The sequence below is a fragment of the Cydia fagiglandana genome, chromosome 3, assembly GCF_963556715.1.
Source record: "Cydia fagiglandana chromosome 3, ilCydFagi1.1, whole genome shotgun sequence".
NCBI classification, from domain to species: Eukaryota; Metazoa; Arthropoda; class Insecta; order Lepidoptera; family Tortricidae; genus Cydia; species Cydia fagiglandana.
In genome coordinates this window covers 7,773,873-7,789,068 of record NC_085934.1, presented here as the reverse complement: position 1 = coordinate 7,789,068, position 15,196 = coordinate 7,773,873, and the positions used below count along the sequence as shown (strand labels likewise).

Genomic DNA, 15,196 nt, shown 5'->3' with positions numbered 1-15,196 from the left:
CGCCGTACTCTTTTCAGAGAGGTATTTAATATTTATGATGGTGGTATGTCATTGTTTGTGCTAGTCTCTGGTTTCCTAGGATAGCGGCCGTTTCCATACAAATACTACGACATCCATATTTAGTCATATTATTTAGTATGGAGACAGCCGCTATATGACGGCACCGTTATCCTAGGGTAACCGATCTTTACGGTGTTTCCATTGAGTGTGACAAATTACGAGGAAGTGCCCAGTTCGCCGCTTTACTTCTGCTTAGGGTTGACAGGGGTGAGCAGGTCGAGCACGGCGGCGATGTTGCCATCCTTGCTCTCGAGCAGCTGAGTGAGCCAGCCGCCATCGTTAGTGAAGCCCATGGACAGCATCTGCTGGATGGCGGCTTCGATGTGCGGAGCTGGGGAAGGAAGAAATCATATTGAGCAATAAAGTAATATTTATTTGAGTCTACAGTTCACACTAAACTATGGGTAATGGGTCTGTATCTGTATGCGATAAAAGGTTAACTTATTCTACTCATGAGTGGCAGGGACTATGGTCCGTGGTAGTCGCAGACTATCCAACGCATTTAAAGCGGTGGCGTGTACAGTCACCTGCAATAATATTTTACACAGCGAAAGTAGCTATTTATGTGAATCGCTCTTATTGCGCTACAAATAAAATCGTGTCAGATATTTATGTGGCATTCTTTATATAAAATATGATTGCAGTTGTACCGAGGATACTCAGGATACATAAATGCTGATGGGAAGAATCAGTGTCATTTATATTCGATTTCTAACCCTATACCAGCCCAATATAGTGCTTAGGGAGCAGTTTCACCAACCTCATATGGCGACTCCCATATACTCAATGAAGTAGGAAATTTGGGATGCAAAAACACTCAACCGATGTTAGGAGGTGGTAAAAATGGCGTGATCAAATGACAAACATATAGGACTTACACAAACGACGGTATAAGGACCCTATTCAGCATGATGCAACGGCAAGCCGTGGAAATTGTAACTAGTTCTATGGAAGAATAAAATAAATAAATAATAAATATTACGGGACAATCTTACAGGAAAGCTTAAACTATAAAGTTTATTGTACATAACTAGTTGTGGTGGTAGATAAAGATGAATTATACCAATATAAGACTTAAACCCGACGACAAAATTAAATAAATGATTAATTATCGTGAAAGAACATCATGTATATTAGCGTCGCGTCGTGATCATGTTATAAAATAGTATTGCCATAAAACTAAACAGTAAAAGTAGAACAAAGCGTATCTATGTAGTACATTTATCTTATCCGTTGAGGGTTTTCAGACTGTTATTACGATGACTATCAGTGATACATCAAAATACTAGTGACTCATGTTGTGATAAAATTTAATATTATTGAACGTACATAACAAATTTCGTTTTGTCTATGTATAAGTATTTTATTGTTTTCGGCATGGAAATGTTTACGTAATCTTTGACACGAATTTGTAGATGTGTGCCAAGTTTCGTATATTAAAAGACTTTATAAAATAAATATTATGGATAGCTAGCAACGGAATTACATAGGTAATAGATGTATGAGATTTTTCTACTTTTAGTTTATAAAGACCCATAAATGTTCTTTTGAAACGGCACTTATTGTGTTGTCCTTTTGCTAGTTGTATTATTAAGCTAGCCGTGTTTACTGTGCTGAAATTTGGGCTCACAACTAGTGTAATTAAGGGCTGATTTAGACGGCGCGCGAACTCGCATGCGATTGTAATTACCAGGGATGTTGCGAATATTCACATCCGCATCCGCGGAACATCCGCATCGGCGTCCGCATCCGCATCGGCGTCCGCATCCGCATAAAATCGATGCGGAACATCCGCATGATGCGGATGTCGACCAAGTCAGTAACAGGAACGTATTACCGGCGGTGCCGCCGGCGTAAGTGCTAGGTAATTTCGTCATTATTACCTATAACGAAATCGTCTATATCCCAAAAAGTCGGCCAAGTTACTGTTTATTAAATAAAACGCACCTATATTCACGTTCAAATACTAAACGTTTGGTTTTTTTTGGCTGCTTTTTAACTGATCACCAGATTTAATAAAATTTAATACCAAAAAAATATATTTTACCACCCTAAAATAATGAATGATCACCAAAATTATAACACAATTTTAATGTGAAATGATTACCAATTTTATTACATTTTACTATCCTTTTAAAGGAAATGACACCAAACTAATCATTATTAACCCAAAAATAGTAAATGATTACCAAATTTCAAAACCCCATTTTAATGTGAAATGATAACCAAATTTTTACATCTTGCTATCCTATTAAAGAAAATGACACAAAAATAATCATTGTACACCCAAAAATAGTAAATGACCACCAAAATTAGAACTCCATTTTAATGTAAAATTATAACCAAAGTTTTAAATCTTGCTACCTATCCTATTAAAGCACCAAAATTGTGACCACATTTTTATTAAAAATGTGCAAATATTTAATATACGGTAATACTATAAAATTAATTAATCCACTTCGTCACCTTTTTCTAGTAGCGTTTTATTTCTGTAACAGTCGCAGTTCTAACCCATTTTTCTAGTAGCATTTGGCTTCTGTATAGGTCGCAGTTCAAACCTAACCTAACCCACTTTTCCAGTAGCATTACTTTTCTGTAAGGGTCGCAATTCAAACCTAACCTAACCCACTTTTCTGATAGCAGTTTGGTTCTGTAAGGGTCGCAGTTCAAACCTAACCTAACCCACTTTTCTAGTAGCATTTCGGTTCTGTGAGGATCGCAGTTCTAACCTAACCCACTTTTATAGTAGCATTTCGTTTCTGTAAAGGTCGCAGTTCAAACCTAACCTAACCTACTTTTATAGTACCATTTCGTTTCTGTAAGGGTCGTAGTGCTAACCTAACCTAACCCAATTAACTGTTAGCAGTTTAACTTACTTTTCTAGTAGCATAACGAAATGCTACTAGAAAAGTAGGTTAAGTTAGGTAGGTTGTGCCGTGTGGTGCCGGCATCAGAAAAGAATAGCACCACCCCATCTCGTCCCGTGGGTGTCGTATAAGGCGACTAAGGGAAAACTGGCGACAGATATGCATACGAGCAAGGCTCGCCCGTATCCTTAGCGGGGTCCTTGCTCACAAGAGCGGTGCGCGCGCCACATCGAAAAAAAAAAAAAAAAAAAGTTAGGTAGGTATGCGGTGCGGGGTACGGGGCGTTGAGCGGGAGGGGCTAGTAATGTTGGCATCAGTTTACATTATTTGGTAATATGTATACATTTTTTGGTAATCATAGTGGTTTATTTAGGTGAAAATATCGCATTAATTTGGTCTTCAAGATTTGGTGATCATTAATGATTTTTGGTGGTCATTCAATATATTTGGTATATGAATACAATTTGAAGGGCAGTCGTAATTAAAACGGTGGTACTTTTGTATTTTTAGGCCTTATTTTTTTGGTGTTCAGTAATTTTTTTTGGTAAGCATGATTTTTTTATTTAGGGTACCAAAGTATTTTTTGGTGGTCATTATATTTGTAGCCGTTTTTTTTAATTAAAAATGCTAAAAATGTAATATTTGACGTTTTTTAAGTACCAAATCTTGACATCCGCATCCGCGGATGTGAGGCTTTAAATATCCACATCCGCATCCGCGGATGTCAAAATATCTGCATCCGCAACATCCCTGGTAATTACATTGCGGACTGTTGGTTACGTCCAGTTCAACCGACCGATCAAAAACTGCAATGTAATGAAACCAGCATGAGAGTTCTCGCATCGTCTAAATTAGCTCTAAAGTTAATGGTTTTTCTTAGTAAATAGATCAGTACGATACCGTCGATAACTGTAACATTTCCCAGTTTTGTAACAGTTAAATAATCACGATTTGCTTTTGTGCAATTTGAGATGTCGTGACAAAAAGTCCAATTTAATTCTACAATGAGTTTGTGTGTAGTTAATAATTATAATTTACTCACAAGGGTGACGCTGCGGCTGCGGTTTCGGGGTCTGAGCGGGTGCGGCGGCGGCGGCGGAGGCGGGCGCGGACGCGGACGCGGCAGCGGCGGCGGACACTGGGGCGGCAGCCTGGCTCTTGGGCACCTCGGCTTCTTTAGTATTCAACACTAGATATTAAAATCGGGTCAATGTTTGCATGATATGATAACAAATAAGACAAGTGAAAAAATTTGTGGCTCAGTGAAATGAGCCCGCGCCTTCCTTGCAAATCTTCCAATACGGTAACTTGGCAGCTACCTACTCAAGTTACAAATTTTAAGGGACGTAAACACTTAGCAGTACGTTTTTCTGCATACGTCAACATATATAGTTTTTAAAAATTTACAGAGAAAAGTATTATATTTGATACGTCTAACAATCTTTCACAGACCTCATAAAAAATAAATAAAATAAGCCTTTATTGCTGTGTAACATAATAATAATATAAGTATTAAGTTGCACTATGTTTGTTTTATACTACACTATATATTATATATCTAATTCCTTAACTAAGTGAATCGGCAACCGGTTTTCGCTTCTTCCTTTTTACAGCTTGTCTTTCGACATAGGCCTCCTCTAAACCTTTCCATTTTATCCTGTCTTTTGCAGCTCGTCTCCATGTAGGGCCAGCTATCTTTCTTATGTCGTCTTCCCAACGTTTAAATTGTCCTCCTTCTTTTCTTGTCCCGTCCCTCGGGTACCATTCCGTTATTATTTTTGTCCACTTTTCTGTTCTTTCCCTTAACATATGCCCTGTCCATCTCCATTTTAATCTTTTGTAAACATATTGGATGTTTTTGAATTTAGTTTTATTCTTTATAATTTGTAGACTAATCTTATCTCTGCGTTTTACTCCTAGAACACTTCTCTCCATTCCGTTTTGACACACTTTTATTTTGTTTAGTTGTTGTTCGGTCAGTGCCCATGTTTGACATCCATACGATAAGCATGGGAGGATACACGTATCAAATACCTTCCTTTTCTCTTTGATGGGCATGTCTTTGTCCTTCATAATTTCGCTCAAAGACCAGAATCGTTTCCAGCTATTTGTAATCCTTCTGTGTATTTCTTTTTGCATTGTATCTTCTGGGGCTATTAGTTGACCTAGATATATGTATTCATTCACATACTGTATTTGTCCATTATTTACTTTAATATCTACTCTAGTTGAGTTTGTCATCACCTTTGTTTTGGAGGTGTTCATTGAGAGACCTACCTTGGCACTTTCATCAGATAGCTGTTGTAACATTTCTTCTAAGTTACTTGGATCTTCAGAAAACAGGACGATATCGTCTGCGAAACGTAGGTGGTTAAGTTTCTCGCCGTATATGTTGATTCCATTTCGATCCCATTCCAAGTTTCTAAAGACCATCTCTAATACCGCGGAGAATAATTTCGGTGAGATTGGGTCGCCCTGTCTGACTCCTCTTTCGAGTGGAAATTCTTCCCCTGTTCTTTCCAGCTTAACTTGGGCCGTACTCATATTCAATTACACAAACGGGTCTACCGCGATATAATTTCATTGTTTTTACCTTTAATTCCGACGTTTCAGCTGAGTTGCATCAGCTGTGGTCACGGAAAGACTGACGTCCCAACAAATGTCAACGGAGATATTAATAAAACAACACTAAACTACCCGAAATTAGTTTATAAAAATGTTCGGGGTAGACAAAGAAATTGCAGCTACCCGTTAAAGTTTAATGTTTATTGTCCACGGCACGACACACAACGCTCACAGTATCCGTACACTGGTCCGAAGATATATCTGCTGGTTTCAACATTTGAATCACTGGTCCCCAAGTAGACGATAATTTGTAACCGTCCTCTCGATTGAAATTTTTAGGGTGTTTTTTGATTTCAATCGCCTCTCTCACGATCCGCGGATAATAGTGTCGCTCGTTGGAGAGGACTTTGGGTTTATGTAGCTCAATCCAGTGATTCGTTCCTGTTGTCAGCAAGTGCTCAGCTATTGCGGATTTGTTTACATGGCGATTTTTAACAGCTGCTATGTGTTCCTTTACCCTCTCTTGAATACTGCGCTTTGTTTGGCCAATGTACGCACTTCCACAACTGCATTCTATCTTGTAGACACCCGGATTCTGGTACGGAATGACATCCTTTGGGCTGCGTAAAAGACTAAATATAAATAAGAATCTGAAGATAGAATGCAGTTGTGGAAGTGCGTACATTGGCCAAACAAAGCGCAGTATTCAAGAGAGGGTAAAGGAACACATAGCGGCTGTTAAAAATCGCCATGTAAACAAATCCGCAATAGCTGAGCACTTGCTGACAACAGGAACGAATCACTGGATTGAGCTACATAAACCCAAAGTCCTCTCCAACGAGCGACACTATTATCCGCGGATCGTGAGAGAGGCGATTGAAATCAAAAAACACCCTAAAAATTTCAATCGAGAGGACGGTTACAAATTATCGTCTACTTGGGGACCAGTGATTCAAATGTTGAAACCAGCAGATATATCTTCGGACCAGTGTACGGATACTGTGAGTGTTGTGTGTCGTGCCGTGGACAATAAACATTAAACTTTAACGGGTAGCTGCAATTTCTTTGTCTACCCCGAACATTTTTATAAACTAATTTCGGGTAGTTTAGTGTTGTTTTATTAATATCTCCGTTGACATTTGTTGGGACGTCAGTCTTTCCGTGACCACAGCTGATGCAACTCAGCTGAAACGTCGGAATTAAAGGTAAAAACAATGAAATTATATCGCGGTAGACCCGTTTGTGTAATTGAATATGTGTACAAAACGCGAGAGTTTAAAGTGTTATGTTGGGCCGTACTGTTCGAGTAAATGTTTTTGAGTATTCTAATGTATTTGGGCTCTACTCCCTGTATTGTTAACGCTTTCCAGATGCTATCATGATATATGGTATCGAATGCTTTATTAAAATCCACGAATCCTAAGTAATAGACTTTATTATATTCCCTGTATTTTTGGATCACTTGTCTTAGGACGTGGATGTGGTCTATCGTGGAAAATTTGCTTCGAAAGCCCGCCTGTTCTTTGGGTTGATTTTCTTCGAGTTTGACCGTGATACGTGATAGTATTATCTTTGAAAATATCTTATAAATGTTTGCCATTAGACTTATTGGTCTATAGTTACTCATGTCTCCCTTGTCTCCTTTTTTATGTATTAGTATTATAGTTGATTTCATCCAATCTTTGGGTATGCTTTCGGTTGTTAGGATGTCGTTGAATATTTCTGTTAGTCTTGGTCCAATCACTGGTATCGTGTGTTTTAGTAACTCGTTTGTTATTTGGTCTGAGCCTGGTGCTTTATCTTGTTTTTGTGTGTTGATTGCTCTTATTGTTTCTTCCTGTAGTATATTTGGTACTGGTTCGGTGTCTGCGAATATTTCCATTTGGGATTCTTCCGGTAGTGTTGTTTGTTTTTGGTATAGTATTCTGTAATAGTCTGTGGCAATTTCTAGTATATCTTCTCTTTTGCTTGTACACTTTCCTTGTCTGCTTTTGATGTTTGGCATCCACGTTTTCTTTTTATCAAGTCGTTTTAATGCTTTCCTTAGTCCTCCAGTTTTTTCAATGGATGTTTTGATAAGGTCCAGTCGTTTATTTTTTCTATCTTGTCTTATATGCACGAGTATCTGTTTGCTTATTTCTGATATCTTTTCGCGAGTTTGCTTGTTTTTACCTTCTTTTAAGAGTTCTTTCCTCTTTATAATTAATTGTTTAGTTTCTGGAGATAGTATATTTTCTGTTTGTTTGTTTTGATTATTTGTATTAACAATTTGCGTTTTGAGTATATCCAGTAGATTGTCGTATCGTTCTTGAGTCGTCTTGTAGTTTACGGTCGCATGTCTGTTTATTGTAGTATTCAAATTTTCAAGAAGTGACTCCTTGTTTCCAGTTAATACCAAGGCAGTTTTATACTTATTCTGAAAATGTCTTCTTTTTGGTTTCTGCTTCGTTGACAGTGATGCTCTTACCATTTTGTGATCTGTATGGAAGTTAAGTTGTTGTACTGTAAGTCTTTGAAAATTTTTCGGTTGTTGGTCAGAATAAAATCAATCTCGTTTTTATATTTGCCATTGGGTGATGTCCACGTCCATTTTTTTGTCTTCTTTTTCTTGAAGAAACTGTTTAAAATACTAAGTTTATTTTCTAATGCAAAATTGACTAGTCTTTCTCCGTTACTACTTCTTTGGCCATATCCATGTTTTCCTATTATTTGTTCTTCCCCTTCATTGCAAACCCCTATTCGACCATTGAAGTCTCCCATCACAATTAGGTTTTTATACGAGTCTTGAACGGTTGCTTGTAAATCTTCGTAAAATTTGTCCGTCTTCGTGTTGTGATCTGAGTTTTCAGATTCAGTTGGGGAATACACTTGAATGATGGTCCACATCTCTTCTCTATGGTTATGTGTTGGAAGTTTAATGTTGAGGAGTGCTATTCTCTCATTGATTCCCCTTATTTCTTCTATTTTGTTTGCCCAGTGACTCTTGATCAGGAAACCGACACCAAACTGTCCCTTGGTTTCTCCAATGTAGTGCATTATATACTTTCCTTTGTCTTCAATTTCTTCTCCGTACCGTCTCATTTCGCTGATCCCGATTATATCCCATTTCATATTTTCTATGGCCAGTTCTAGCTCCGTTAATTTTTCTGGGGTCCGGAGTGTTCGCGTGTTCAGAGTCGCTATATATATGTCCGTGTTTGTTCCTTTTAGTTTACTTGCTTCTTCTTCTTCTTTGTTTGTTCCGTTTAGAGGGTCGCGGTCATTATCTCCCACGAGGACCAGTCGGCTTGGGAGAGTTCTTCGGTTACCGTGGTTTAATTGTTTTTTGATTGAGTCTGGTCGAGTGAGCTCCCGTTTTTTGTAATTATGTTATGATTATTAGTTTTTGGTACTTTATTGGGCTGAGATTGTGGCACTCTGTTCTCTCCGGAAGTTGTACTAAAATTGCTACAGACCTCATAATATAACAAAGGCTGAATGAGGATAATCAAAGATTGCACCCATATCCAAAGCAATTACACATTTCAAATATATAAATATATAATAACGGAAAATAAACAAGTAGATAATACAATATTTTATTGTATTCTAAATACGATTTAATTTGACCCTTTGACCGCAATATTGATGATGTATTGTCAATAAAGACAGAGTGACATGCATACAGGGATGAATTTAGAATTACCTGCGGTAGCCATATTGAGAGGCGGGTACAGATTACCACCGGAGATGTTGACGCGCTGCTGGAATTCTTCGGGAAGGTTGAACCCAATCGGCCCCTGTTCCGGAGCAGTTGGCTGCACATAAGCGTCCATCAGATCTGCACCGAAATGTGGTAATTAGGAACCAAGATCAAACTACAATGTGATAGTTCATATGAAGAAGCATTAATGTGATTAATATATAATCAATTTACATAATTGATTTGTTGCTTTCAGATTGCCTGTTTTGAACTCTATTCATTACTGAATATCTATAGCAAATAAATAATTGGGATAGATTTAAGTTTAGTTTAGAGATTGTTATTTTAGTCCCAATATAATATTTATTTGAATTTTCTATATAAGTCACTGCTAAAATACTCCTATTGCCAAACTCTAAATTTGTCCAACAGATATATCTTATCAAACTGCACAACGGGACTTAATCGCGTATTTAAGTTTTAAGATTTACCTCCGACGTTTCGAGGACGGCGTTGTCCCCGTGGTCTCGGAGATATATCTTATACCTTTAAACGAGCGATTCTTGTATATTTCGGGGATCCCGGAAACGGCTTTAACGGTTTCGATGAAATTTGCTATAGAAGTTTACAGGGCCGCAAAATCGATCTAGCTAGGTCTTATCTCTGGGAAAACGCGCATTTTTGAGTTTTTATATATTTTCCGAACAAAGCTCGGTCTCCCAGATATAAAGGGGCCCACTAATTAACAGTCCGCCGGGCGGTATTGGCCTGTCAGAACAAAATTTTGACAGGCCGATACCGTCCGGCGGACTGTTAATCAGTAGGCCTCTGGGATTAAAACGTAAAACTGAGATATACATACCCTTATCCTGATTGACCATCATCCAGTCATCAGCTTTATCCAAAGACGGCTCCTTTTTCACGTCATTAGAAATCACAGACTCATTGGACTTGACACTGGCCCTGTCAGAGGTGCTGGCTTTATCAGACTTGACGCTTTCTGCGTCATCAGTGGTCTTCCTATCGCCTTGACCTTCCTCTCGCATGTTCTGGTCACGAGGAGTCTGGTTAGCCAAGTGGGTTTGAAGAAGAGTCTGGAGAACGTTGAAGTCCAGTCCGAATGGGAGGTTGAACGGCAGTTCAGGGTTTGGTGTTGCAGTGGTGGACGGTTTGAAGGGGCACTCTGTTGGCTTAGGTGCGGAGTTGTCTGTTGGCTTCGGTGCGGAGTTGTCTGTTGGTATGGGGTAAACATAGAATATTTATTTCTCATATGTTTTGAGCTACATGGTTCAAAATATGAAATTTTTGATTTGTTATTACGCATCGCGTACGCGTGACCTGACAAATTAGGCCTAACTACTGAGGATAGTGAGGATAATATTTGTTAGTAGTTTCCATGTAAAGTTTAAGTAAACTTTCTCGCTTTGCGAGTTGTCTTACCAATGATTTTATGTTTCTGTTACATACACAAAGTATTATCGTAATTTGTGATTTATTGTATTACCACAAAATTTTAAATAGAAACTTGATATACATATATATTTGCTATACACACCTGGCTTGGCTTCAGCGGTTGGTTTGAACGGGCAGCCCATTGCCGGCTTGAAAGGGCACTGCGTTTCCGACGTGCTCGGTCTCGGCTCAGCCGTATTAGGCGGTGTCTGCTGTTCCTTCTTCTGATCCTTGTTCAAGTTGTCAAGGTCAATATCGCCGGCCAAGTTGGCGAACTCGTTCATGTAAGTAGCGAAGGTGTCGAGCCAGCTCGGGCGCGAGCGGCGGTCGCGGTGGTGGTCACGGTGGTGGTCGCGGTGATGGTCGTGCTTCTTCTCGGCGCTGCGGTCACGACGGTGGCGTTTGTGGGATTCTTCTTCGGCGTTGGTGGCGACGGATTTCAGGAAGTGGCGGGAGCGCTTGATCGCCGCTCGGATCATGGCACGCTGTAAGATTTTTTTTATATTATGATCATGAACTTTTCGATAGACGTCAAGCTTGCAGACACACAGTTTTCGTATTGGGACTATAGGGATTGATGAGAGTCAGAAATTGAAGCAGTAGCCATAGCCCCTTAGATATAAAGACTACAATCCCATGGAACACTTATCTAACGTTAAAGTACTAACCAACATGCTTGGAGCGGGCACGCGTACCATACCCTATGGGGTACCATACCCTATGGGGTACCATACCCTATGGGGTACCATACCCTATGGGGTATGGTATGCCATAAAATGCTCCGGATGGTTGCCGGCGGCCTCGCAGCGGGAGCACAAATCATAGTCGGCGCAAACAGTACATTTGTAGTTGTAGCAGTACAGACCATAGTACCATATATAAAGACTACAATCCCATGAAATAGGTAACTGTCCTAAAGGTACTAACCGGCATGCTCGGAGCGGGCACGCGCACCATGCAATGCTCCGGATGGTTGCCGGCGGCCTCGCAGCGGGAGCACAAATCGAAGTCTGCGCACACGGTGCATTTGTAGCGGTAACCGGTTACTGGGGACTCGCAGTTGTCGCAAACCACGCCGATGTGGTGCGCGGAGGGGCCTGTGATGCCTGTTCAACAAATATTAGCTTTTAGAACAAGAAATTTTACTAATTTTATCCTCTCAATTCCAAACATTTGAAAACTGAATTATGTCAAAACCTTTTACTGCCAGACGTATGTGATTTTCTATAGATGCATAAAATCTCGCGACGGCATAGCAAAATCTACTCGAAATAAAATTATTACATTTTACAGTCTCAGCACATTGACAAGAGCATGGCTTGTGTGTATCATTATATTATTCAAAGCAAAAACAACTATTAATTACTGTCAATGAGGATTTCTGACAGCAAAGTCAAACAAAAGGTCATGTTTGTGTTATTTGCGGTTGCATATAGTACATAAACAGACCAAAAAAGAATCTTAAAAACGCTAATTTCAAGTTTCAGTAAAGCAATTACAAGATGTTAAGCAATCCTTTAACTCAAGGGAAATTATTCGAAGTCATTGGCCTAGCGTATAATTTATAAGATTTATATGCGATTGTATATAATTAGAGCACACAATAATGATGGTCATAATGTTGCAAGAATGCAAGTGCATAATGCATAACTAACCGAAGGTAATAACATTAACTACGTAAGTAATTAATACTTAAATGGTATTAAAGCACTGTTGATAACAAGATCTCATATCAATTCAAAGTAGTGAAACAACTTTACCACTTAAAATACAAGAATAGCCACAGAAAAATAAATTAGCATATTAAAATCGGAATGACGTGAGCATCCTCATAGTTTATGGATCAAATTCACCTAATTGTGTATTCATGTGTAACAGCACTTTCAAATCTGCAACTTCATCTCTTGTATTTGACGCAAAGGAGTATCGTTTTGTGTTCATGAAACTTGTAATCTTACTTGCCTATTGTTTTTAGGGTTCCCACGGGACCCTATTACTAAGAGTCCGCTGTCCGTTTGTCTGTTTGTCTGTCTGTCATGCTCTCATGCTACAACAATAAATACTAAAAACAGAATATAATGAATAAATATTTAAGTGCGGCTCCCACACAACAAACAGTGATTTTTTTTTCCGTTTTTTGCGTAAATGGTATGGAACCCTTCGTGCGCGAGTCCGACTCGCACTTGGCCGGTTTTAGGATTTAAAGAACTATGAAGTGACACTGAGGTTAAAATTATAGATCCTGTAAAATCTGCATTAAAAATTACTTACCGCAAGAGACCTCCGGAAATGCAATTGTGATGTCAACATCCTTGTCCCCCCCGTCTTGGATCTTAGGTTTCACAGTCAGCTTGTAAATGTGGCCTTGGAGAGAAGACAGCGCTATCATCATTTCATCATCCGATGAAATGGAAACTTCATCACCATCCTCATCTGAACAAAAGGAGAAACTAGATAAGAATACAAATAGGTAGGATTCATAGGCATACTCCCCTTTTTAGTTAAATTATGTTTTATCCCTTTCTTATAAATACATCAGTCAAAATGACAAATAAAGACAAATGATTCGTAGCTAATTCAGGCCAATAACATGTTTATGAATAACACCATTAATGTGTAATATGCCTCGCATTATAGTTAGCTAATTATCTAAATTCTCCTATGTATTTTCATATACCTAACTTAAAATGTACTAGACATATTTAGGCAAGTATGGTTGAACTGAAAATCATACTGGCCAAATGGTTACAGGAAAAGTTAAAAGCAACATTAAGACTGTTTGTTTGGTTTAAGAAATCTCAATTTAATTATACAAATATTTTTGAGGCAGTTTTATACAGTATTATATTATAAATCTAATCTAAATTGACTTTGATGATTCATGTCATTTTCAGACTCGGAGTAATTAACAACGGAGACGCCATGTCTAAAATTTTCGGTACAAAATAGTCTGCCGTTTTTTGCGGGGGAGGGGCACATCAAATGTATAGGTACGTCATGTCAGATAAACGTCAGTCCATACATATGGTTGACCATTGGCCGCCTATTTTTGACAGAGGGGAATGCCTGTTAATGGCGGCTCCATTGTTAATTACTCCGAGTTTTCAGAGTCAGAAAGCAGACTGTGTTTACACTAAACCTTGTTAGATGCAAAATGCTCACAATGATTTCTTTTAGCCTGAAATGGCCAATGGAATCTTGTAATATTGACCTTTTTGTGTGATCCCAATTTCAAGTATATCAAAACAATGTTTTTTTTTACCTTTCCACATAACAGTGTAAGCCTTGCCCTTAAGTCCAGGGAAGACATCTTGCAGCTTGGCGTTCAAGTAGTGGAAACTGGTGACCACACTCTTCTCGATCCCGAAACGGCGTACCTCTGGGGGGCTGTCTTGGGACCAGTAGGTGAACACCTTAAATTGCACTAAGTCTTCCATTGTCTGTGAAAGAAATATTGATTTTAAAAAGTTACAAATTCAAGAAAAGTAAAATAATGAATAGAGAACCTGGAACATTAATTCAGTAGGCTATTCATCTGAATGTGGTAAAGTAAGAAAAACAGTGTTTTACAAATAAATAAATAAGTAATTGTAAAAAGTTAAACCTTGTCAGTAATTACCAGATGATGCAACATTAAGAAAGAGAGAAATCTATGATAACTCACTGCACAAAACTTACTGCGTCGAATTTAGTACTAATGTTAAGTACTTATTACTCTGAAGAGCAACTATTTAAAAATGCAAGTAAACAACTGGTACCACTTTACTTATGAGGCGCCATTTTGTTTGAAACAAATATTACAAATAAATTAACTACACTTGTCCAAGCTTACCATTAAATTTACCGACTTTTAAATGTTTTCAACAGAACAAAGAAACGTACAAAGTCCTCGAAATATGCGCGCGCAACAGGTATTCCAAAAAACCAAAACTATTAAATTATCGACTTGAAAAAGACACTACGTTTACAAAATCAGTAAAAACAAACAAGAAACGTGAGTCTTCCAGCACGGCACGGAGCGAATGTTGTTGTCGTGCGGCGCGCGAGCTTAAATATACGGTGCAAAATATTATGATTCATCAGATACTCACATACATAGAATGTTGGAGAACTCAATACGAGAGATAATCAATAGTTGTGCAACTAAAATGTCAAAACAAAAAGTCATGTTTATGTCGCTCCTTTACACAAAAGTTTATGTTTACAATTTCGTTAATTTTTTTATCAATAATTGAAACAAATAATTTACAAGTATAAAATGTGAATATTACAGAAACCGATGATCTTATTTTTGTCACGGCTTTTAATATCATATTAAATAAAACTCTATGAAAAGCCATCAGTTTTAAAACAAATTTTATCAGTTATCGTTAACTGCGCTCTGCGTAGATTGAAACTACAAAACTTTTGACCTTGCCCCAGAATCTAGCTGATTTAGAATTAAAAATAAACAATTTAATTTTTTTAGTACAAATAGTAGGAGATCCCCCATATATGGGACCTTCACCAATCTGTCTGACGGATGAAACTATGAAAGAAAATATGTTCCTAGAGTCTGGCTACTGAAATT

The 15,196-nt window shown here is 38.3% G+C and overlaps 1 protein-coding gene across 5 annotated transcripts; it reads right to left on the bottom strand.

The window, feature by feature from the left end:
- Positions 1-213: 213 nt before the first annotated feature.
- On the bottom strand, positions 214-14,807 carry LOC134679981 (protein ref(2)P-like). 5 transcript variants are annotated; one of them, XR_010100421.1, is made up of 10 exons: positions 14,718-14,806; positions 13,889-14,066; positions 12,898-13,059; positions 11,554-11,732; positions 10,730-11,111; positions 10,037-10,405; positions 9,178-9,312; positions 3,970-4,116; positions 939-1,005; positions 214-391 (listed from the first exon to the last, which is right to left on the bottom strand). XR_010100421.1 is itself a non-coding variant. In XM_063538944.1 (9 exons), exons 1-9 carry the CDS (start codon positions 14,721-14,723, stop codon positions 243-245), a joined length of 1,707 nt encoding a protein of 568 aa, XP_063395014.1. In that variant the 5' UTR covers positions 14,724-14,807; the 3' UTR covers positions 214-242. The 5 variants fall into 5 exon arrangements, 4 of the variants coding, with proteins under 4 accessions (XP_063395014.1, XP_063395016.1, XP_063395017.1 ...); XM_063538944.1 differs by lacking the exon at positions 939-1,005 and having other exon boundaries at positions 14,718-14,807; XM_063538946.1 differs by lacking the exon at positions 939-1,005 and having other exon boundaries at positions 3,970-4,101; positions 14,718-14,807.
- Positions 14,808-15,196: the final 389 nt, after the last annotated feature.